Source organism: Pteronotus mesoamericanus, unplaced genomic scaffold (genome assembly GCF_021234165.1).
Source record: "Pteronotus mesoamericanus isolate MK-2021 breed Mesoamerican mustached bat unplaced genomic scaffold, CSHL_Meso_final contig_52, whole genome shotgun sequence".
NCBI lineage: Eukaryota > Metazoa > Chordata > Mammalia > Chiroptera > Mormoopidae > Pteronotus > Pteronotus mesoamericanus.
In genome coordinates, this window is record NW_026555189.1 from 7733365 (window position 1) to 7759704 (window position 26340).

Genomic DNA, 26340 nt, shown 5'->3' on the forward strand with positions numbered 1-26340 from the left:
TTAATGTGCTTTTGGGTTTGCGAACCAAAACGTGCCTTTGGATTTGGCTTGCTAGTATTTTGTTGAGGATTTTTTTCATCAATGTACATTAGAAATATTGGCCTGTAATTTTCTTTTCTTGCAGAGGTGTGTTGTGTTTCCTTTTCATTTGTCTCGAGGTATTTTCTAATTTTCTTTTGATGTTTTCTTTGACACAATAGTTGTTCCAGGAGCTGTTTAATTTCCACATGTTTGTGTACTTCCCAGTTTTCCTTCTGCTGTTGAGTTCTATTCCATTATGGTAAAAAAAACACTTGGTATGATTTTAGTCTTCTTAACTTTGTTAAGACTTCGTGACCTCGCCTGTGAACTGTCCTGGGTGGAATGGAAACTGCTTCTCTCCCCAGAGCTTCACACTCCAAATCCCGCCCCCACCCCACCAGAATCTGCCTAACGCGAGTCTCCACAGGGGCCACTTCCTTGCTTAGCTTTTATATAGTTCCCTGTTTTATCCTATTCTCCATCCTGAGAGCCTTCCTTAATAAAGACCCTGTACCTGGATTCTTTCTCAGGTTGTTTCTAGGGAACCTGACCTAAAGTAAGAAAAAAACCTCATGATGCAGTAGATGGAGAACAAAAGCAGGGACAAATAAAGGAGTAAACAAACGCCCTGGGTCTCCTCTGCCCCGCCCCCCCTTCCCAATCCAAAGAGTCCAGCTCTGCCCTTTCATAGGAAAATAGTCAGATGAGTAAATGAATGACATCACTTAGACTTTCTACCTGGGAACACAGCGAATTTAAATAAAACATGTCTCACACTGTAACGGAATGCATTGCAATGACCTTAGAGGAGGAAGTCATTTTTTCCCACTTAGGTTTGTCTATTCCCCCTCTCCCCACCCCGCAATATTCTCAAGCATGGAGAAGCAGACCCGTGGTGCTTTGCTCATCACATCCTTCCCATTCTGTCTCTGGGTTATAACACTTCCCTGGGACATTATATTCTTTTCTGAATCCCCAGCCCCAAGCAGAGGGCCTGGCACAAGTGGATACAGCAGATCCTCGAATAACGTAGATTTGTTCAATGTGGTTTTATTTTAACACCAATGGAAAAAAAAAGCAGTTTGCAACCAGGGCCACTGCCTGTATGGAGTTTGTGTGATCTCCCCATGTTTATTTTTACATGGGTTTTCTCTGGGGACTCCAGTGTCCTCCCACATTCCAAAGATGTGCACGTGAGGTGAACTGGCTTGCCCATGTTGTCCGGGTCTGAGTGCGTGCAATGTGGGGATGAGGGCGCCCTGCGATGAAAGGGCAAAGGGCACCCTGCCCTGGGTGGGGCCCCACCTTGCGCCCTGAGCTCGGGGAGAGGTGCCAGCCACCTGACCCTAGACTGGAATAAGCGGCCTGGAAAAGAATGATCCTATTTGTTTCCTCTTTCTCACATGTATGTAAAATTCACATTTTCCCCAATGTTTAATATTAGAAGTGTTTTTGGGTGTGTATTTAGAAGTTTGGCGATGTTTTTGTGACCAGAAATATGCTGTAGAAACTTAACCCTTGTTTATATCACTTAGCCTGTGGTAAAATTGGTTTCACATTCGTGGCTTCCTTTGAGTCACACTGTGCGAGAACCTATAGGGAGATGTTAAGGGAGGACTTACTGTCCTCTATAAATAGCAACTGAGTGGATGTGGGAAGGTGGGGAGCGTGTGGAAAGAGCAGAAGGAGAATACGAGGAGGGGGAAGGAGACTGCGCTCTGAACTGCTTTAGAAAAGGGGTTCTGGGAGCCCGGCACTGAGCGCTTGGCAGCAAGAACCACAGAAAAGCTTCTAGGCCTGTCAGACTTCCCGGTCCCTGCCCCAGCCCAGGGACACTGGCCTCTGGGGGGCGCAGGACCAAACAGCCGCTGGGGGTCACACGTTCAGGGGCGGCACCCAACACCCAACGGGGTTGTCCTGGAGGCGAGGACAGCCTCGCTGCCGCCGCTGGGATCCTGTCCTGCGGAGCGCGGGAAGCAAGAGCGCGCCCAGGAGCGCGGGGGAGCCCGGGACGTCGGAGAACGGGGACCGCAGGGCGCCGGAGAGAAGGAGGGTCAGCGACTCAGACTCTCCCCTGGGCAGAAGGCACTGATTAGCCGGACTGGTCTTCTGGGAGCGGTGCGCGGGACAGATCGGACGCCTTCAGGAGCGACGAGGGTGAGCATGGGTGGGGGTCGTCCTGGGGCGCGGTCCCCGGAGGCGCCCGGGCAGTGGGGCTGCGGTGGGATCCCCGGGCGGGAGGGCCGCTGCGGCGAGGCGGCCGAAGGGGAGGCTGCGGGCGGCGGAGGGGTGACCCACGCACTCAATCACTTCAGTTTCCTAGAACTCAGAACAAGTTGGTTTCATTTCCTCCGCAATGGTGGTGGAGCTGCCTGCTCTAGGCTCCTCTACCAAAGAAGATGCGGAACGGGGTGGGGAAGGGGTGGGCGCCGCAGGGGCCTCGGGACCCACTCAGAAGACCTGTCCGGGAAGCCCTGGCCAGGCGAACCCCAGGTCGTCTGGGGGGTAAATTGCCGAGAGAGGCGATTCCAGAACTTAATGATAATGCCCTCTTCCTATTCCGGGATCCATTTTAGGCACAAGGAGAAAAAAAGGTATCTCATCAAAAAAGGGATGCCTGATGCTTTTTTTTTTTTTTTTTTTGAAATGTCATTAGATTTTTTTTTTTCCAGATGATTTTTAGAGGACATTTATTAAAGCTGGGGACAGCGAAACAAGGAAGAGCTTAGCATAGAAGCAACAGGAGAGGGACTGGGTGGGGAACTGAGCCCTGGCGGGCAGCTTTGGCTCACAGAAAAGTTAGAGAAAAGGGGGCCTCGGGGGCAGGGGCCGGGGGTTAGCCCCGAACCCGCTGCCGCTGCCGCTGGCCCCCGGGGGCGAGCCCCGCGGCGACCCTTAGGGTTTAGGAGACGCCCGCCTGCCGGGGGCGGGGAGGGAAAGGCGCAGCCACGCTCCTCGGAGGGAGGCTGCCAGGTTCTTTGTGGGTATATATTCTTAGTACCATTTAAAGATTTTTCACTTTTACAAATAGTAACTTTTTTCCCTCTCCTTGCTGGCAGCTTTACATACTATAAGTAGCACGGCAATGAACATCTTAGTATCCATCTATCTATACGCGTACCGGCTTTTCTACAGCATAAGTTCCTAGAAATTCACATTGTTGAGTCAAAATATGTATGTGTTTATATTCCCTTTTATCCTTTTGATATCTTTATCAGTACTTAAGAAACCCTAAGCAATTTCAGCTATTACAGTTTTTAATATATTTTAATCTTATATTTATTTATTTATTTAAAAATCCTGGTTATCCCTACTAATTTCCTCTTTGAAATTAACTTTAGGATCATTTAGTTTCATTACCAAAATACACGATTGGGAGTTTTATTGGAATTGCATTAAATCGGGTTTAGGTTTGAGGAGGATTGTCAGGCTTCCCAGCCAGAAAGGTAACAGTTCTCTTCATTTCTTCAAGCTTTGTTTTGTGTGGTTTTCTTCGCACTATGTCCTCACGCTTTCTGGGAAATTTATTGTTTTAAACGGCCACTTTTATGAGTGAGGTGTTTTCCCCGTTATCTTTTCTGATTAGTTATTGCTGAGATGTAGATTTTTGATGACACTGGTAATAAAGTAATTACAGCTTGACGCTATTAAGTTGAAATCCACAAGATTCCTTGAACAATGCTCTCTCATCTGCATTGTCTCCCGTGGACCAAAGAAATGTGTAAACACCCATCCATTGCCCTCCTGGGTCCCAAGAAATGACCTTGAAGGCATCTGCTTAGCAACTGGGAATAACCGGGTAGCCTGAGACCCACTGCATCTCTTTAGGCCTGCCTTAATACCTGTTACTTCCCCTGCCAGGCCCATGTAACTTTAAGGTAAGAAAAACGAAAGTATATCACCTACTTGCTTAGTTGGTCTCACTTCTGCTTTATTCATGCTTTAAAGCCAGATTTGGTTTTCAGGCCAGTTTTGTTCTCCACACTGTTATCTGATCTGTAAAATGGTGCTAACAGGCATCCTACCTATGTCACTGAGCTGTTGAGAGTAACTCTGTTTAAAAGTACTTTGGAAACTGTTTCCATTTCCATGGTCTTTACTTATTTAAATACAACTTCCCCGAGCCTCAGCATCTCCATCTATAAAACGCTGAGCTCATGGTTCCAAAGCACTTAGCATATAGTAAGTGAATAGGCAGATGTGTGATCATTGTTGTTATCATTATTCATTATTGAACCCAGTTGCCTTTAGTTTCAAGTACAGTAAACATGATTCAAACTGGCTTAATAATAAGGAAGGTTATTGGTTCATGAAACATGTAGTTGAGAAATGGGGTGGACTTCAGGGCCGGTTCAAACCAGTGGCTCACTGTTGTCAAGGTCTCGTATTCCATCCTTTTCTTTGCATTCTGTCATTTGTAGGTGGCCTCATCCCAAGGCTTTAGGATTCCTTGCTTCCTCAGTTATATTCAGATAATTAGAGAAAAGAGTTAGCGAGCAGGCTTCCTGGGCTGCCTTAGGGAATCCAGGAATCTCCTCAGCAAGCATTACCCGCCACTCCATTTAGCCCAGGTGCCCGCTTTTGAATCAATCACTGTGGTATTAGGAGTTGTCTGATGGTTCAAGTTTTCTCAACCCCTGCACTATTGACATTTTGGGCTGGATAATTCTTTGTTGTGGAGGGACTGTCCAATGCAGCGCAGCACTCTGACAGCTACCCACGAGATGTGACTAGCGCCCATTCCCCAGCTGTGGCAATCACAAATGCACACGTCCCTGAAATCCCCGGAGGGCAAAATCACCTTCAGCTGAGAACCGCTGGCTTTGCTATATCAACTTTAACCCCTTGAGCCAGGGATGGGGCCAGCTCCTTTCAAACTCACTGCTAAATAGAGGAGAAGCAGACAGCCACTTAAAATCTCGGAGTAACAGGAAGCAGAGAAGCGGGTGCTGTGAAGATGACACCACAATTTCTCTGGGCCTGGGGATTCCCCAAGTCTTTAGTGCAAATGCCTCTGGGAAGGGGGCAGTGCTTCCAACATGAAGCCTTATTGATGCATAGGCCAGTGAGCAGGCTGTAACAGGTTTACAGCTTGCTAAGAACACCAGCGAAGGCGGGGGAAAGGACTGGGGAGACAGGGAGGCTCAAGCACCGGGGAAGAGATAGAAGGGAAAAGTGGAGATCAGCAGAACCAATTCTATTACAATCCTGAATGTCCTTGGCCAACTCTGGCCAAGGCTGCAAATTGGAGCTTCATGGGCAATATCCAGGTGGCAGTCGTGTTTTATTTGACCCACACAGTATTGGACTGCACAGTTTTTAAAGCATTTTTTTGACTTGGTTGCAAGATTTTAAATCAAGCGATTTAACATAAAAATCCAGATTTCTGACTGCTCTTTTAAAACTGAAAGATTTTCCGCCACTGGACCCTTTATCCTTACTGAGTAACTCTTGCTTTCTTTAGGCAGGACCTGAACTTTCCAGCCCACTATCCTATAGTCACCCCCGTACTTTCGCAGGATATAATTGTTAGAATAGGCGAAGCTGATATAACAAATAGACCCCAAGATATGATGGCTCAAGTGCAATAGAAGTTTATTTTTTTATTCACTTAACAGTCCATAGTAGATGATCCAGGTCTGTGAGCAGCCCTCCTCTAAGTGATTCAGAGATCCAGGGTTCTGTCTTCTCGAGACTCCACCTTCCTTCTTGGGGCTTTACCCCCCGCTCCCAGGGCTGTGTCATCCGATGCATCCGCTGGCAGTGGGTGGAGGAAACAAGCCTGCCTTGGCCCAAAGTAGCACATAGCATATCCATTCATACCCCATTGGTGAGAAGTAGTCGCATGGCCACAACAAGCCTCAAGGAAGGCTGGGGGACGCAGTCCGAGGTGGGCCGACACTTCTCAGCCACACTCTGTTATTATGGAAGGGCAGAACGGATTTTGGTGGGCAGCAAGCCATCCGTACCTTACATGAAATTGTGGGGAGACCTCCTCACCCATTTCAGTCACAGACACCCTTGAGGTTACCTTGATCCAGTAGTAAATATGCAGGAGATTCTGGGACTTTAACAAATTCTGTCAGTCTCTTCCAGGTATGGAGAACTTGAAGGCTGTCATCACCTTAGGCCAGTATGTGTATGACCAATGTGAAATGATGCAACACTGCAAGAGACAGTGCCGGCGCCTCAAGAACCGGATCCATGGCCTGCTGCAGCCGCTGCAAGTGCTCGAGGCCCAAGACAAGAAGCTGCCCGCCGAGATCACCACTGCCCTGTGCAATTTCTATGCTGTCCTAGAGAAAGCTAAGGCACAGATAGATAACTTTAGCAATAAATCCAATGCTCTTAAGTTTATAACGGCAGGGAAGGACAAAGTACTCTTTAAAGACATAAACAAAGAGTTGAACGATGTCCAGAAGGAGCTCTCACTGGGGCTGCAGGTGTACCAGTGGGTGTCTACTTCAAGCATCAGCCAAGGAGAGTCCTGGGAGCAGGAAGATCAGCAGGATGCAAAGGAAGATTGGCAAGCCCTCCAAAGCCTAAGTGGTAAGGTTTATTTTGGGACATTTTAGTATCATTTTTTTCCCTTCTTTTTTTTTTTTTTTAAGATTTTATTTATTTATTTTCAGAGAGAGAGGAAAGGAGGGAGAAACAGAGGGAGAGAAACATCACTGAGCGAGAGAAACATCGATTGGTTGCTTCTTGCACCGCCCCCTCCCCCTGAACTGGGGACCGGGCCCGCAACCCAGGCATGTGCCTGACCAGGAATCAAACTGGTGACCCTTCAGTTCGCAGACCAGCCCTCAGTCCACTGAGCCACACCAGCCAGCGCTAGTCTTTTGATTCACCAAAGAAGCAGGAAGGCTGAAGGGGTTTGAGCGATGTCTATTCATGTGACTCAGGACTCCTAACATCCCTGGGCCCGGGTGTGGTGGGGGCCCGAGGGAGAGAGGGTGGGAGTGATGGCACTAACAAGTCTTCTTTGCCCCTCTGTTCTCTTTTTGATGTGATACCTGGAATTCCAGGAGCTAATTCCTTCTAGCCTTAGCTTTTCTAGGACCTTCTGTTAATATGTAAATTACCCAGGAGGAAGAAATAACTAATTAACTAAGCAAACCTGAATTGAGTACAGCCCATACACTACTTAATGGTGGGGATACATTCTAAGAAATGTGTCCTTAGGTGATTTCTTCAACGTGCGAACATCAGAGTGCACTTACACAAACCTAGGTGGTCTAGCTTGCTACACACCTGAGCTATATGGTATAGTCTGTTGCTCCCAGGACACAGGCCTGTACAACATGCTGCTGCACAAGCCAACACAAGATTAAGACAAGCACAAGAGAATATGATATAATCAAGAGACACAGTAAACACAAGCTACATGAGGTTGCTACTGGCATACTGTTTTACAATATACCTTTTTTTATAAGTAGAAAGAGTACACTCTAAAATTATGATAAAAAGTATAGTACAGTCCTGGCCAGTGTGGCTCAGTGGATTGAGAGCTGGTCTGCGAACCAAGGGGTTGCCAGTTCAATTCCCAGTCAGGGTACATGCCTGGATGGCAGGTCAGGTCCCCAGTAGGAGCACATGAGAGGCAACCTCACATTGATGTTTCCCTCCCCCTCTTTCTCCCTCCCTTCCCCTCTGCCTAAAAATAAATAAATTTTTTAAAAAGTATAGTATGGTAAATACATAAACCAGTAAGTTATTAGTCATTTGTTATCAAGTATTATATGCTATACATGGTTTTATGTGCTGTACTTTCATATGGCTGGCAACCAGCAGTCGGTTTGCTTAAACCAGTATCACCACCAACACATAAGTAGTGTGCTCTGCTGCAACATCACGAGGCCACCGGAATTTTTCAGCTCCATTGTACTCATGGAACACCATGGCACATGCGGTCTGTCAGAGATGGCAGTGTTGTGATGAGGCACGTGACTACATCTGCCCTATTGCAGGTACTGTTCTAAGTGTTTGAGATACAGCACAGAGCAAAACGGACAAGATCTCTGCCCTCATGGGACACAAAGTCTGCAGCCAGAGGGCTTAGTAGGTCATTTTATCTAACAGCAGTGTAAGTCATAAGCAGGGCTTATGAAATACAGTGGGAGCAGATTGAGTGTTGAGGGAAGGCCTCTGACTGGGTGACATTGGAATGGACACCTTGAATAAGGAGAGCCGTGTGAAGAAGAGGGAAAGGAACATTCCCAGAAGAGAAAACAGAGGATGCAAAGGCCCCGAGGTGGGAATAAAGGCGGCAAGTGCGAGGAACAGCCAGGAGGCCAGGACGGCTTGGCTGTGGTAGGCGCGGAAGGGGGGCAGCACCTGATGCGTGTGGGGAAGCAGGGCTAGAACACGCGGGGGCAAGGTCCTGCAGGGCCATGGAGGCACAATGAGAAATTTAGATGGTATTCCAAGAGTCATAGGAAACCAGTGAAAGGTGGTCCCTACCTGTGCACCAGTCATGGTTTGATTTGTATTAAAAGAACATCACTTGGGCTGTCATGTGGCCATGGACTGTAGTGATATGTGTTAGTTCCCACAACTAATACTGCATTAAAAACCATCCCCTAACTCAGAGGCTTTAAGGCTTTAAGCGATAGTCATTCATTCTCCTGCTCGCAGATCTGGGGGTCCACTGGGATTCCCCTGGTCTCAGGTGGGCTTGGCTGGGCGTGGCTCCAGGGAGCAGGTCTAATTTGAGTCAGTTTAATTGTGCCTCATTCTGGAGCCAAGGCTGTAGGAGCAGTGGGTACCTGGAGAATGTTCTTCTTGTGGCAAAATTGCAAGAAGGCAAGCCCAGCATGCTGGCACCTTTCAAGTTTCTACTTGTATCCTCTAATATTCAAAGCAAGTGATATAGCCAAGCCCAACATGAAGGGACAGGGAAGTACAGTGTGCCCACTATGAAGCTATGGCCAGGGTATGGATGGATAATGCAACTCCATAGGAGTGAGGAATTGGGACCAATAATGCAGCATACCCCAGGGGGCAAGAGTGGAGGTGTGAGCCAATTGGGAGACCACTTTGTTGACAGTGGCTTGGACTAGAGTGGCCCTTGAACTAGGTGGCTTAGTGGAGGACAAGGCTCTAGGGGGCAAAACATGGGCTAGGTTGGAGTAGGGGCTGAGAGTGGAGCCAGAGCCACCAGAAGAGGGGATAGAGGGAAAAAAGGTGGTCTCTTTACCCCTTTGCAGATCCTTGTGATGTGAATTCTAAACTCTTCCCTTCTGTAAGGATTGCGGGTGGAGGGAGAGGAAGTGAGGAGAGGGTGAAAGACATTGGAATGAACCTTCTGGGCGCTGGAGCCCAGTGGAATGAATAACGGCTCTGCCACCTTGTTGTGGAGGGTGGTCCATCCCCAAGCAGGTCAGCAGGAGACACTCCAATAGGACAGACCAGGTCTGGAGGAGACCTGTGGGCCAAATGGTCCTTTTTGGGGTGGGGGAAAGTGAGGCGTCTGTAATCCCCTAGCCAGACACCCGGCAAGGAGAAAGAGAGTCAGGGATTGGGAGTCGGGGGGCGTGTGAAGAGGCTGACCCCGCTGAAAGGCAGGCGTGGCACCAGCCTTCCTAACCTTCAGCACTTACTGGTCCACTTTCTGGTGGAGGCGGGAGGCATGTTGGTGTCATCAGCTTGGAGGACAGGATTTACTCTCTGTTCTTGCTTTTCAGTTTTTAAGAAACATTTTTATCAAGTAATAGATTAACATCGTACAAAAGGTACAAGAAGGGCCCAGCATGAGAAGTAAATCCCCGTCTCGCCCTTGACCTCAAGGGACCTGTTTCCTTCCCAGACACAATCATCCCCACCAGTTTCTTGAAGAGCCTTCCAGGCAGTGAAGTATATAGATTTTGTTGTCATTGTTACACAATCAGGACCATCCTAAGCACACTGTTCTGCTTCTTGCTTTTCTCGTTAAATCTTGAACACTCTTTCATATGAATTTCCGTAGGGATGTCTAGTGTTCCTTGGCGCACATGGACCACATACATTTAAGCAGCTCCCTATTGATGGACATTTAAGTTGTGTCCAATTTTTCCCAATTGTAAATAGTTCTGCCTTAAGCATCTTTGAATATATTTCAGGATATCTTTAGGAACATTTCCTATAAGCAGATCTAATTGTTGTGTCAAAAAGTATAGGCATTTTAAATTTTGAGAGAGATTGCCAGTTGTCCTCCATAGAAGTTATACGAATATCTTTCCTACCACAGTGTATGACATTGTGTGTTTCTCCGTATTTCTCGCCATCAGAGACTTTCCTGGTTTTAGTACTGAAGGTCCCATGTCCTCAGAACTCCTCAGCCCTGGGAAAACAGGGATAGTTGGCCACCCTATATAGTGGGTTTTTTAAATCAATTTTTAAATGTATTTTTGAATATATAAATAAGGATAGCCCTGCCTGGTGTGGCTCAGTGGGTGGAGTGCCGGTCTGTGAGCCAAAAGGTCGCTGGTTTGATTCTCAGTCAGGGCGCATGCCTGGGTTATGCACCAGGCCCCGGTTGGGGGCGTGAGAGAGGCAACCAACCAGTGCCTCTCTTCTTCTCTTTCTCTCTCCCTTCCTTTCTCTCTAAAATAAATAAATAAATAAATAATCTTTACATAAGGATAGATTAGATTGTACTGTGGCTTTAAAAGCTCAGTGTCTTAAAGAAAGAAAAGTTTATTTCCTACGCAGGCAAAGTCCAGGAGGCTCTCCAAGGTAGCTGTCTTTTCCAGGAACTTGCAACCTCATTGCAGTTTTATGTTGACACAGATTTCCCAGACATTTCTTTCACTTCACTTGGCCAAAGCAAGTCACGTGGCCATGCTTCAAGGCTTACTGTATGCTTAGAAGTAGAAAGCTGAATATTCATGAGCTGTAGTAATAATTCCTACTACAACGAAAACGGTAGGTAAAAAAAAAAAAAAGTGGGGGAGATCTCCATATGCTTTTAATTATCATTTCTGAGTTTTTGCTACTCTTTTTCCTGCAGAAAGTGGAAGTATGGAAGAATCAATGAAAAAACTGGAAACCAATATGGTCAAAATCTTGGAGAATGAAAAGGAAGAAGTCATGAAGACCATTAGGGACTGTGAGTTGTTACCTTGTGCCCTGCCACTTCTGACTGCCCCCAAACCAGAAGTCATTTGTTGACTAGGAACTCCAGTCTGCCCCCACCCCGACCCCCGCCTTGCCTATTTTGTACGCTGGATGGTTGGATACAGCCCCAGGTTTGGGGGTGCGCTCATGACTAGCCCAGGCTTCTGCCCATGGAGTAGCATTTGAAGGGAAAAGCAAGATATCTTCTAGCACCTCTCCAAGTGCTGACAACTTCCTCTAATAGCCTCAAAGCTTCATTTGCTGAATTTCCAAGAACAAATTCAAATCAAATTTAAAATACTTTACATTCATTTGACAGATCTTTACCTGCTTTATGCCAGAGCCTTGTGTACAGAGAAAAGTAAGAAGCAGAGAAAGGCCGTGCCTTTCACGAGCTCACAGCCACAGGGCAGAGCAAGGGAGAGGAAAGATAGCCATGTGAACACATGCCAGCAGCGGAGTTCCTGAACTTGAAGTACATATCTGACTATTATAATTGAAAGGACTAGATACAATGCTAAATGTTCAAGCACCAAGTTCAAGTGGCAGTACAGCAGGCAGAACTCCAAAATGAGAGAGATGGACTGAGATGGAGGTTTAGGCTGGAGAGACAGGATTTGAAGAGGAGAGAAAGGAAGTGCATGGCACACTTTTGATAACCATGTAGCTGCACCTCTCCTGATCACTCAGCGGCACTGGAACCTCGCCCCCGGGATGGGCCCATTGGAAGCTCCCAAGGAGCTCCAGGGCCAGCCTTGCTTCATAGCACAGGGCCTCCCACTCACACATTTACTAAGACACCTCTTCCCCTAGGACATTGACTCTGCTCATTGACTCTTTATTTCCTTCAGTTGTACAGTCAGACTTACAGAAATGCGTGAAGAAGATCCCAGAGTATCAAACCAAGGAGATTAAGAAGGAGGAGATTTCAGAATGCGATTGGATCCTGCTATGGGAAAATGAGGTTAGCCAAGTTTTTAGAGGAAAATACTACCAATCTTCAGTGGCCATAAAAGTATTCAAAAACGCCCAGGCCAGGAACATTGGGTAAGTCATTTTGTTTAGTTCTCTCCTGTATCATTTCACTCCCTCTCTCTAACTCCCCAAGGAAAGAGGCACATTGTCTCCATTTTCAGGTGTGGGAAGCTGGGCCCCAGAGGGTTACATCGCTTGCTCTCTACTCCTAAGGAGCGGAGCCTAGACATAAATGCATGTCTTACAACTTCAGTTCTACAAACTTTTCTCTTTTATTCATGTATGTAGTTATTTTAAAAAGTTCATTCCCTTCCATTTCTGTTTCTCAGTTCCGCATCCCTTGCACATACAATAAAGGATGTTTTGTTTGTATGCGTTCTTTCAAAATGTATGTTATTACATGTGTGTGAGTTTTTAATTTTCACAAATGGTAGTGTAATATGTCTATTGCCTACTATTCTTACCTTTTTCATTCAGTATCATGGAACATGTATTATACTTGTTGCCCTTTCCTTCTGGCTGCTGGCTGGTATAGGTCTGTATTTTACCTGTTTTTCCAATAATAGAACCCAACCTACTTCTAACTTTCCCCTACTAAAAATAACACCACCATAAGTATCCTTTTATGGTCCTGTATGAGGATCTCTTTGGGCTGTGTTGCCAGGGGAGGAATCAAGGGATCGTAAGGTATGCATGTATGAAATTGACTAAGAACTTCCAGATCACTCCTCGGAAAGGGCTGCCCATTCCTATACTCCCTCCAGCAATATGTGAGAGCTCTGTAGTTACATATCTCCGCTAACCCTTGGTATTATCCAGCTTTCTAATTTTTGCCATCCTTATGATTATAAAGTAACATCTTATAGTTATTTTAATTTGCATTTCTGTTTACTAATGAATTTGAGCATTTATTCATATGACTTAACTATTTGGGTTTCCACTTCTCTGTATTTCCTATTCATATCGTCTGCGCTTCTTTCTGTCACAGTTGCCATTTTTGTCTTGTCAGTTTGTAGAAGATCCTCATATGTTGCGGAAATTAATCATTTCTAAGCTTTAGATATTAAAAAGGTCTTAACATATTTTCTATATTTTAATCATGTCTGTGGTGTCCATCAACAGACATCAACCAAAAATTTTTTATTTGTGTTCTTGAGGTACCCTTCCCCACCCCTAGGTATTCTGGATTTCTTCTATCAGCTTTACAGTTTTATTTTTCACATTATGGCTTTCATCCTCCTGGAATCCCCCTTCGTGTGTCATAGTATGTAGGGCCTCGTTTTATTTTTATCTACACAGTAAGTCCATTTTCTCTACACTGTCTAGAAAATGTTCTTCCCCATTGATTTGTGGTGCCACATTCATTGTATGTTAAGTTGCTGTTTAGACATTGATCTGGTTCTGATCTCTCTATTTCATTCACTGGTCACTTTTTCTTTGCACTGATAACGCTGTGTTTTGTTTGGTCTTATTTTACTATGACTGTAGTAATTCTCATTATCTAGTACTCCTCTTGATTCTTCTTTCACAGGGTGACTAAGCTAAATAAACAGCACGTTCTTCAATATACACATTGAGATTTTGATTAGGATAGTATTTTTAAACAACTTTATTGAAATATCATTTACATACCATGAGATTCACCTATTTAAAGCGTATAATTTAATGGCTTTTAATGTATTGCTATAAGGTGATTTTAGAACATTTTTGTCATCCCAGAAAGAAACCCTGTACCCATTAGCAGTCACTTCCATACATTCTCACCCCCATCACCTCTAGCCCTAGGCAACCACTAATCTACTTTGCATTTCAATGGATTTATTTGCTTGTTCTTTTTTTAATAAAGTCTTTTTAGATTTTATTTATTATAATTTATTCTTAGAGAGAGGGGAGGGGAAGAAGAGGAGGAAGAGAGGGAGAGAAACATTGATCAGTTGCCTCTCACACGCCCCCACCCAGGGACCTGGCCCACAACCCAGGCATGTGCCCTGACTGGGAGTTCAACTGGCGACCTCACGTTTCGCAAGCCAGTGCTCAGTCCACTGAGCCACACCAGCCAGAGCTGGATTTGCTTGTTCTTGATATTTCATATAAATGGAATAATATGTTACGGGGCCTTTTGTGTTAGCTCCTTTCACCTAGTGTGCTATTTCCAAGGTAAATCTATATTGTAGCATGTATCATACATGCTAATTCTGCCGCCAGACATCTGAGGGGTCCCACACTGTGCCATCTATGGCCAAACCCATCACTGCACCAGTTCTCACCCCAGGAGATGCTGCCAGTCCCACACACCCCACACATACACAGGCGGTCCCTACACTAAATGTTCTTGGAGGGACCTTCCAGTCCTGAAATCCTAATTGTCCTTTTTATCCTCATAGAGCAGTGAGGCGTACTTTCAATAATGAGATCAGAACCATGAAGAAATTCGATTCTCCTAACATCCTGCGTATATTTGGGATTTGCATTGATGAAAAAGGTAAAGAGTGCTTCTGGGTTTGGTCCTTTGTCTAGTGGTCTGTCATATATCTTCCATGTTATAATGCATTGCATTTTTTAAAGAACAGCTGAAAGAGTGGAATTTACGCAGTGTTATTATTATCAGTGTTAATTTTTTTATATCCCACGATATAGGTTCCCATCTCGTTTCAGGAAAAGGGGGCTTGAACTTGGCTTCAGCCGGAAGGCTGGTTTATACTAACGTGGCTACATCTTCTCCTACCAGTCCCCTGGGAACCCAGGAGGTCTTGTTCAGATGCTGGCCTAAGTGATGGGTGCATTTTGTTGCAATAAAACATTAAAAAACTGACTGACCAGAATCAGGAAACTTCCCTTGACCATCGTTAGTGTAGATCAAACCTGGAAACTCAGTTGACCTGTCCCTGTACCAAGAACCTCATGCATCAGGTTCTTTTCAGTTTTTATTTTTTGATGTGGCCGCATTCTGTCTCATAGCACGGCCTCTCCTGTGGGTTCTGTTTCGTTGCTCTTTCCCGCAGAGGGGGCACAGCATCTCCCATAATATCCCTTCTAGACGTTTCTCCGCATCCTTAGCAGACTAAAGGAAAACTTACAGTGATATTTGTTATCCTGGGCGATGGCTGAAGTGACTGACTCGTTCTTTGTGTGTTAGATCTTGTGTCACGGGCCCACGACTGGAGGCCTGTACTCTGGGCTGAGCGCCCCTCCCCAGCCCCTGCAGTGTGTGCGTCATTCACTCCTTCCACACATACTTACTAAGCTCCTTGTGAGCACTATGTGAACGAAGCAGACCCTGCCTTCCGGGGGCTTACGCTTGAGGTTTTAATGGGGAGACATGACACAGAGAACTATGAGAAATGTATAATTGCGATATGCCAAATATGACGGAGAAGAGGTATTAGAACTCAGTGGGTGTTTGACCCATTCAATGAGGTCAAAATGCAACCTGTGTGAGACGGGGTTAGAAGGTGGGAGAGAAATAGTGCAGAGTTGAGTCTGTCTTTGTAGAGATGGAGGAGATGGACCGCAGAGTAAGGACCTCTGAGTGGGGCCGATCTTCTTTCCTTCAGTGACCCCCCCTCAGTTTTCCATCGTCATGGAATATTGTGAGCTTGGGACCCTGAGGGAGCTGCTGGATCAGAAGAAGGACCTCAGTTTTGCTAAGCGCATCGACCTGATTATGGGAGCAGCCAGAGGCTTGTACAGGTACCATATGGGTTGAAAGCTGCAGAGGAGAGCAAACTGAGTCTGCCTCCCCTACAGACAATCCCAGAGGTGGGAGAGGACAGGCCAATGCCCCAGGTAGTCTCCCCTTCCTTCAGTTGTGCTATTACTTAGTCTGATTATATTATTCCATTACATGAAATATCAAGAACAAGCAAATCCAGCTCTAGATGGGACAGGGAAAGGGCGCTTAACCCAGTGAGCACAGACTGCGCCCGGAAGGCTGCGCGTGTGCAGTTGGACAGGCCTTGCTCCTAAAGTTGCCAGATTTAGCGACTAGAAATACAAGATGCCCAGTTAAATTTGAATTTCAGATAAGCAGTAACGATTTTTTTAAATATAAGGATATCTGAAATATTACATACGACATACTTTTACTAAAATTTCAGAAAACATAAAATACTTTTTTAGTAGACGTATGTCCCATGCAATTTTGGCACATACTTACACTAAAAAAAATCACCAATTATCAAAAATTCAAAATCAACTGGATGTGCTATTTTTATCTGGCAACTCACCTTACATGTAGATTCTACGGTTTATCCAGCCCAAGAGTCCCCAAAGGTCAGTCATTCACAAACCACTTTCGTGATTTTTCCCATATCCACAATTCTGCCAGTATTATTTCCTTAATAATGTCTTGAAATTAGCTCACTTTTTTAAAAAACCTAAATAAAATAAGAGAAAAAGACAGTTTCTAGTACTACCATAAATCCAAAACCAGAATCACCTGCCACAAATAGGTGACCATAAATGAAACCAAAATAATGCTACTAAATTCTGTCTGGATAATGCTGCCTGCCAAAAGGTCTATAACTCAGACCCACATTTTCTTGTACAAAGGAGATATTAGCAGATTTAGAGAGGTATTAAAGGCACCTGGCACCAAACTGAGACTTTCTCCTTAATGTAATCAGAACTTAAAAGGAGAACAATTTTCTTACTATGTCATCTTGCATACCACATAGTCTGTACTTTTGGAAATAGAGACCTAGCTATTTATTTTATGTAATAACTAATGTTAATTAATTAGTAATGTTACCACGGTTCCCTGCATCAGTGGGCTTTATGGGAAGCAGTTTTGGACTGCAGGGGGACCCTGTTAGTGCGTCATCTAGATGGCCTCTGACCCTTCTCAGCAGCTCTGCACACTCACCCCCCCCCGACTTGGCTTACTTTGCTGTTTACAGCTCTCAGATGCCATCTACAGAGTAATATCGATGGGCACTGGAGCCCCTTTGCCCTTAATGATAGCTAAAAGTGTCCAGTCGTTTTGTACCCACCTGTCCCTGTCCCTCTCCCCCTTGTCCTGTCTACCAATGCATAGCTACCCATGAGGAAGTCATGGTACTGATCAGCTCCATTATCCGGGCAATGATGTCAAGCCCCCCAGGAAGGTCTGAGCAAAGGTCACTAACGCTCCCCGCCTTTGGTCATGCCAGGCTGCACCATTCGGAAACCCCGGAACTCCACAGAAACATCAACAGCACGAGCTTCCTGGTAACTAGCAGCTACCAAGTGAAGGTGAGCGTGGCCTTCCAGAGGGCTCTTTGAGTTTGACCCCTGTGACTGTTTGGTGCTGGGAGAGGGACGCCTGTTTCCCTGCGTGTTTCTCTGCCTTAACCCTAGAACTGAACGCAGCGGTTTCTCTGCCCCGACAGCTTTCCATGCGCCCATCCTAGGACAGACTCAGCCCTGCCCGCTCTCATGTGCCGTCTTCCCTCACCGCCCGCTTAGCAGGGACGGGCCAAGAGTCATTTCCTTTTAGATGCCTGGACACCACTCCTATGTTCCCCCAACACCCCCCAGGGGATCTTCTCAGGCCCAACTAGGCATTTGGACTTACAGGACTAACACAAGGCCACACTTGGCATTTGGAATCACTTAGAAGGTCCCTATGCAGGAAACAGGGCTTGCCTGCAGGGTGGCGGTGGGAGTCCCCGCAGCTGTCCCCACGGTCACCGGGGAGATATTCTCTGTGCCCTGCCCCAGGTGCTAGAGAAAGAGGCTCTGCTTGGGTGGGTGTCGGCCCCTCATGGCCCACAGAAGTCAATATTATCTCACAACAACTCGTCAGGTGTGTCTCTAAGTGTCCCCACAAGGGGCATTCCAGTAGTAAGAGTCTCCACAAAGCCTCGCATCCCTATCAGCTCTTTATAGTCCTCATACCCACTGTCCATAAGGATTTACCAATCAGTGATCATTTTTTTTGTCATCAACAATATTACTTAGGAGCACAAGTGACAGTCTGCCTTTAACAGGTCCCCAGGGGAATGGAGCTAAAAAGTCAAATTCTCAAACAGAAGGAGGGCTTCACTCAATGTCCACAATTCCCAAACGCTAAAAGAATATTTTCTTTGTCATCCATAGATGGCTTTCTTCCGGCCTTATGAATGTCAGGAACAGCCCTCAAAAAACAGAGGACAGGTCTTTTCTGCCTTTCATGCCTTTCCTCCTTGCCAGTGTGATATACATGCTCCAAAAGCACCGTGTCTACATCACTCATGGTCCTCATCCCGCCTGACTGTAACGTGTTATTCAGCCTTTCGTCTCTGGTATCTAGCATGGTGCCAGATGTCAGAGGATGTCAGTGCTCAGTAAAAATGTAATGGAAAGGGGATGAGCCCTCAAAATGTCTTGTCCTTTTCCTGACCTTGCCCCTAGACTTGCGTGTCTGGCCACGTTTGGGGCCGGCAGCCCTCTGCGCACTGATGGCGCTGACAGGCGTGCATGGGGCAAGGAGAGCATGTGCTCCCAGTAAGTGTGCTGTTGCCTCTTCAAGGTCATGGCCTTGGCCATGCAGGGTCAATGGGGGTGACTCAGAGTTGTCATAAAATCCAGAGGAACAGGCTGGCTCTTTTGCAGAGTCAGATAGAGCAGAGGGGATGCCCCTATGTCATTTTTTCATCTGCTTCTGAGAGAAAGCAAACCATGTGGCTCTATGCATCACTGTCTGCCCTCATTTAGTGGAGTTGAGTCCTCACCTGAGAAAGCCCTGTATCTAACACTGTAACACTAGAACAGATGCAACTTCCCAAGTCTTGTAGGTGGTCTCTAACAGCTATCTAAAGTAATCTTCATCGCCCCATTTTATAGAGAAGAAAACTCTTTGTGTTTCTCTTGGTCAATGCACCATAATGCCATATTTTGCCATGTATAATGTGCACATTTTTGCCCAAGTTTTTGAGGGAAAAGAAAGGATGCACATTATACGTGGGTAGTACTAATTCCATATCTATATAAATATTTTTAATTCTTCTGGTTATGGTTATGCATTAAAAGTGTAACTCTAGAAAGCAATAACAATATCCACATGCAAAATAATACCCTGGAATATGAAAACCGGGTTTGTTTCTAAATATAAATAAATAAAAAATTGAGTTAAAAAAATTAAAATTGAAGATTTTTTTTCCCCTGAAAGTTTGGGCCAAAAACATGGGTGCATATTATACATGGCAAAATACAGTAAATTGAACCCATAATGCCAGCCAATAGGGTAGCACAAAGACGGAAGACACCGCTGGAAATGCATTCCAAAGGTAAAAGACCGTCCCATGACAGCCATGTGTAGCATCAGCCTCCTGCCCGCTACCCCCAACCCAAGACTATGTTGTTTCCTTCTGTCTCTGATTCACCTCTTTATTTAGCTTTCAGGATTTGAGTTGAGCAAAACACAGACTTCAATCAGTAGAGCAACTAAGAAAAAAAAAGAGAAAATCAGTGCCTCGGCATACATCTCACCCGAAAGACTGGAAAATGTGTTTAATAAATATGACATAAAAGCCGAAATATACAGGTATGTTCTCATTCTTGCACAGACTCTAACTCAGATGAACAAGACAGGAAAGCCCAAGTTAAACTCCACATCCAAAGACCATCGTAACTCTGATCTATTGAGCACAATTGAGTGGCAATCAGAAAGTTCACTGAAATGGCTAAGGGGTGTGGAAAAATGGAAACATTATGATTTTTCAGTTTCTTGGTTTTCTTTCAGCTTTGGGATTGTTCTCTGGGAAATCGCCACTGGGAAGATCCCGTTTGAAGGTAACCAGTGTGAAGGCTGGCTCAGGTGGTGCTGGGATTGGGTCCCTTTCCAATAGACTAGAAAATCCCTATCAGTGCTGTCCTGGGTACTTTGTGTTCCAATGTGGGCACTGTCTGAGCTGGTCAATGAAGTCATTGGACGCTCTTGTTCCTCCAATATTCGTAGTCCCGAGGTTGATGCCAGCCATCATCATCCAGAGAGATGTGTGAGTGCTAGAGCAATTTTTAAGCCTCCCATCCTCTTGATTCCATGACAGGCTGTGATTCTAAGAAGATCCACCAGCTAGTGGCTGTGGACCGGCACCAGGAGCCACTGGGTGAAGACTGCCCTTTGGAGTTGCAGGAGATCATTAATCATTGCCGGGCATATGAACCCTCCAGCCGTCCCTGTGTTAATGGTAGGCTCCTCTCTGCTACATGAGCCACACAAGAGCCACACATGCTGCTTCAGATTTGTGAAAGATTTCCTCTGTGGTTCACAGCAGGGGTAATTTTGCCCCTCCCAGAACATTTGGCAATGTCTAGAGACATTTTTGTTTGCCACAACTTGGGAGATGGGGTGGGGCAGGGCGTACTACTAGTATCTTCTAGGTAGATGCTATTCAACATCCTACAATGCACAAGACAGCCACTTACAACAAAGAATCCTACAGCCCAAATGTCAATGGTACAGGACTTCAGAAGTCCTTAAGGAACGCTGTTTAGTCTAAAGTGGATTGGAAAGGTAGATTACTCCCCCATCCCTCTCTCTCTTTTTGTTTCCATACCTTCCTCCCTCCCTCTCTCCTTTCCTTACTTCCTTCCTCTTCTAGGCTCCCTTACAACCTAGGGTCTGCCGGGTATTAGAGAATCTAATATCTGAGACTAATTGACACTAAGATATGTGTTTACCCCTCTTTGTATTTGAGTAGCTACTCATATTTGAGTAGTTGACCAAGAAAGAGGGATCTTCCTATCACAAAGACATGAATGCAGATGGTGGTTTAAGCCTCATCCAGACCAAAGGGAGTATAGTTTCTACACTATGGCACAGTGTAGAAACATCTTTGTTTCTAGCTTGGCTTTCAATTCCCTTCTCTTGTCTGACTGTTTGTTCATTCATTCACAGAAATCTTAGAGAAACTGTCTAAGTTTTATTACACTGAGGATTGAAACTGAAACTAAGGAGTCCCTGAACAAGAAGCTGGAAGAAGTGCAAGCTGGGCATCTTTCTCCTATCCATTGGCGTGGAGTTATTTATGGGTGCAGGGAGGCAGCACTTCTCTGTCACAGATAGAAAACAGTTCCAGTCATGCAGAGCATATCCCCCTCCAAACAATATTGTCAAAAGTACACCTCTGATCGTAACTGTGATAAATGTTTTACAAAAATGTATCTCTCTTGCCCAGACTGGTGTGGCTCAATTAGTTGGGCATCATCCAGCAAAACAAAAGGCCACTGGTTCAATTCCCAATCAGGGCACACGCCTGGGTTCTGTCCCCAGCTGGGGCACATACAAGAGGCCACCGATTTGTATTTCTCTCTCACATCAATATTTCTCTCCCTCTCTTTCTCCCTCCCTTCCCCCTCTCTAAAAATAAATAAAGTGGTTTTTTTTTAATTATCTCATTCTGTATCTATATCTCTTGGCACTGCGATTTTGCAGCTCCTCCCATCAGATGGCGGAATCTGTCTACTAGCGAAACTAATGTATTATTGTACATCATTGTATGCCGATTATACTTCTATTGAAAAGTTTAGGAACTCTTTCCTAAAAACTGAAATATTTATAAATGATGAAATTATATAGCTGGAGTTTGATTAAAAATAATCCAGGGGAGGGGGAATAACTGTAAAGAAAATGGTAAAATAAGATTAGCTATGAGTTTTGCTAACTGTTGAATCTGGATGACGGGTACATAGTGGTTTATATCCTCTTCTCTCCTGAATCTGCTTGAAATTTCCACAAATGATTTTTTTAAATGAAAAAAAAGTGGAGTCTATTTTTCCACCATTTGATTCTGGGCTGGCACTGTAACTGGCTTTGTCCAATAAAATGTAGAAGTGATAGTGTGCCTATTCCAAGCCAAGGCTTCAAGAGGCCTTACAAATTTCCACTCCCTCTCTTGGATCCCGGCCCAGACTTGAGCTGGGCTAGTATGCTGGAGGCTGAGAGACTAAATGGAGAAGAGATAACCATCTCAGCTGATGTCACACTCAACCATCTGGCCCCGCAGCTGGGCCAACAACTGACCCAGTCACATGAATGGGTCCATTCGACACCAGAACCACCACAAAACTGAGCCAGACCAAATTGTTTATTAACAAAATTATGATCTAAATAAATTATTGTTGTCTTAAGCCACTAAGTTTTGGGATGACTTGTTACACAACAGTAATAACAGAGCAAACACTGTTTAATCCTTCCTCTTGCTCATGGAACAAAGTATGAACTCCCTCTATGGGTACTCATGGTCTTGCATCTCTGCCCCAACCTTATTTCCAATACCAAGTCCCAGAGTCCTCCTACCAGATAGTTCATCTCTAATGCTTATAGTGTCTCTGAGGAAAACTATATGAGTAAGCTGAGCTTGGAGGGGACTTCAGTGAATAGATGAGCTTTGTTAAGGACAGCCTCCACTCAGCTCCAGCCTTGTTTTGTCATGTAGGAATGGGATCCCAATGTTTCCACAGATTTCCATTTTATCACAACAAACTGGAAATTCATATTTCTCTGTAAATTGTTCATATTTTTAAACATTAGCATCTAATCAAAAATTATTTTAATGCCATATAAGAAAAACAAAATATATTAGTCTAGGAATTCCCAGATTTTAATCTCTGCTAAATTCAAACCTGTGTCTCCTGCATGTGGTCCTTTTGTTCTGAATTTTTACGTTTGCTCACGGTGTATGCCTTACATAGCATACACTAACCCTACTCCTAAATATCACACCCCACCCCACCCTGGCAAGAACTCATCTCAATTCATTCAACAGCAAATGTGCTGGGTGCTATTCCAATCACTAAGGAGACACAATAAACAAAATACATTTGGATCTTATATTCTAGTAATCATCTCTTGATACTTTTCACTCTGAACACTCAGAATAAAATTATGGCTGATATCTATTCTTTTGTATCTTTTACTTATTCTTTTTTTAAAACCTAGAACATGATTTTACAAATAAAAATGTAGAAAAACAAACATGGATAGGTTGAACATTTAAAATTATTTTTTTTAATGTTTATTTATTTATTATTAGAGAAAGGGGAAAGAAGGGAGGAAGAGAGGGAGAGGAACATTGATCAGCTCCCTTTTTCTCACACCCCAACCAGGGACCAAATCTGCAACCCCGCCATGTGACCGAACTGGGAATCAGGAATTGAACCAGTGACCTTTGCTTTGCAGGATGGCACCCAACTGACTGAGCCACACTGGTCAGGGCCAGAATGATTGTTTTCTAGCCCTGGCTGGTGTGGCTCAGTTGGCTGGAGTTGTCCTGTAACCAAAGTGTTGCAGGTTCGATTCTCAATGAAGGCACATACCTAGGTTACAGGTCGCATACCTCCCATGCTTAAGTTTCTCTCACTCTCCATTCCTTTCTTTCTAAAAGCAAGGGAAAAAAAAAGTCCTTGGGTGAGTATTTAAAAAATTAAGATGATTCTTTTCTAGAGTTTTTCATTAGGTTCTACTATTTTCATCTTTAAAATCCTTTTGTCTTTACTGTAGGACTTACAATGAAAATCCTCTCTTGAAGGTTAATTATTTGCACTTTGGCAGACCTAGAGGCAGAGGTGGATTTACTGTGAGACTAATAAAGCTTAATATCTAGGGTCGCTCACTTTACACAAGATATCTCCCAAGACCCTGTACTTAATTTTTCCTCCTATTTATTTATAGAAATTTTCAAATACACAGGAAAATCAGTAGAATTATACTCTGGACACCCACCACCTAAATCTACAACTAACAATTTACTCTGTTTAGCTCATCACATATTTATCCATCTATCCATGACTCTATTTATCCATTAATCCACCCTAATTGTTTATGGATTTGGAAATTTCAAACATCAATGCACTTCATTCCAAAACACTTCAGCATTTATTTTAAACTTAAGTTTAATATTTGTTTATAGGGGTGTTTGGGGCATAAGCATGTAAATTTTCATGTTGTGAAATGTGTAAGTCTTCAATATACCATTCAATGACTTTTGACAAATGCATACACATGAATAACCCAAACTTCCATCAGGGTAATGAACATTATTTTGACACCAGAAAATTCTATTATGCTCGTACAGTAGACCCTTCTCCTCACTCCTATCCCACAATTCTGGTTTTTAACAGCATTTTTGAGGTATAATTGTCACATAATAAACTATACACATGTAAAGTGTGCGATTTGATGTTTTGAAGTATGTATACACCACCACAATCAAGACAGTGAACATATCCATCAACTCCTAGTTTTCCCAGGCTCCTTTATAATCACTCCCTTCCACTCCTGTTTGGTCATTATGGAACAGCTCTGATTGGACAGGGCAGGTCTTAGAAACTCTCTTGTAGGAGAACTTAAACAAACAGAGCTTAGTGCAGGAAGCTCTTCTTGGTATACAGAGTACATGTGAAGCCCTTGTCAGCACATAGTAACTCAGTTTTTATTATTTATAAAATTTAGGCCCTTGGCTGACTAGGGGAGTTCATCTCAGCAGATAAATTCCTTCTCAGGATTCACATCAAATGAATCGTCTTAGGTTCCACAAGCCAATAGGAAGGTTTAAGTAATCACCCATAAAAATGTGAATTTCACCCCTAAAAGGAACACAACCGACACTTTTCCTTCTAACTATTTACCTTTTGGAAGTTGGAGACAAGAGTATATATTTCTGGCTTTGTTTATTCTCTTTCTGTAAACATGGCCATTAAGTAGATCAGGAATGTACTCTCAGAACCATCTCGTAAACATTCTGTATATATTTCACTAAGCAGCCCTTCGTGTTGTCCAAATTTCTTTTACCATAGGATATATTACCTATTAATTTTTCATTTAAAAATGTTTTTAAAGACTTCAGTATTTGACAATGTACCTATGTATCCATTAATATGGAAAGTTACTCTCATATATTTTAAGACTGAAGCAAGATTCCATCTATATCTAAATTTAGATAGATGAAGATTTTAAACAAAGTTAATAATGACTTCTCTTGATAGAGACAATTCTTTTTTGCCTGTGTAGTTTTCTAATTTAAAAACAATTAATTGTTTTACATCGAACATGTAGTACTTATGTAACAGTGAGAATCACTCAAAATGTTTTATGCTTTACTCCGTGACATGCATTTACAAAAGAAAATTCCTTTCTCCTCATATTAGCCATGCCAAAGCTCAGTATCTATAGAAAGAAAACGGGAAAAAAAAGTACAAATGCTAATCTGGTTTTGGTGACAGTTTTGGAGGAGAAAAATATTGCAAAGCCATTATTTGGATTAACCACGATTTTCCTTTTTTTTTTTTTCTTTTTTTTAATGCTCTCTGCTGCTTGCTACCAATTCCACTGAAAATTGGCAGCTGAGTAAATAAAATTTTGGCAACGTGGTCTGTGCCGAGGTTCAGATTTTAGCGAGATTTCATCTTTGAGGGAGATGCTTGAAAAATATTTGCCCTTCAGTGATGTGATGATAGTTTAGTAGCAGGGAATTTATTGCAGTGATTTGGGACTTGAGATCGTGTTCGTAAATCCTTTTGCTTGCGCTCTTCAACCCCAAAAGAGGACATAGACGAAGGGGAGCGTCCTAGGTCTCTTTACGGACTCTAATTTCTGGGGGGAAACATTTCGAAATGATTGGATTATCTACAAGTCTTTGGATAAAAATAGCTCCTTTACTAAATAGGGAGGAGCAGGAGCCACCGCTTTATTTATTTCCTTTAAAGATTTTATTTATTTTTAGGAGAAGTAGAAGGGAGAAAGAAAGAGATAGGAACATCGATGGGTTGCCCCGCACATGGCCTCAACCGGAACCCACCCACAACCCGGGCAGGTGCCCTGACGAGGAATCACACAGGCGACCTTATGGTTCCCAGGCCGGCGTTCAACCCACTGAGCCGCACCAGCCAAGGCAGAAGCCACAGCTTTAAAATTTGCATCTTATCTGCAAAATGTACCGAGAAATCTTTTTTACAAGTTTTCTTCCTTCCGAAAGTCTCAAATAAAGAGCGGTAAAACCTTTCCTCCGCTCTTTGGTTTGGGGGCTGAACCGGAGATGACTGACGGTAGCTTTTTACCAATTACACGAGGTCTACGCGCGCGCGATCCCGCCTGATCAGTGTGCGAAGGACCAGCCAATGGGAGTGCCGCTCTTTCAGCCAGCTGCAACCAAAGGAAGAAGAGGAGAGGGTACTGGTCAACGGCTGGTACTGCTGCCCAATAGGAGCAAGCTGCGGCCGCGATTAAGGCGGGCTGCTTAAGCTGCTGGGGAGGAGCAGTTGGAACCGGTCCTGGGACGCGAGTTC

General features: G+C 44.3%; 1 protein-coding gene across 1 annotated transcript; it reads left to right on the plus strand.

Annotated features, from left to right (window-relative positions):
* Positions 1-1904: 1904 nt before the first annotated feature.
* MLKL (mixed lineage kinase domain like pseudokinase) lies at positions 1905-21324 on the plus strand. The gene is given in 12 exon segments (XM_054579019.1): positions 1905-2178; positions 6118-6570; positions 6654-6777; positions 11016-11110; positions 11970-12165; positions 14478-14575; positions 15648-15783; positions 17244-17325; positions 19449-19597; positions 19796-19845; positions 20103-20243; positions 20954-21324. Coding segments are annotated over 11 exon segments (1566 nt in total). The 5' UTR covers positions 1905-2178; positions 6118-6119; the 3' UTR covers positions 20998-21324.
* Positions 21325-26340: the final 5016 nt, after the last annotated feature.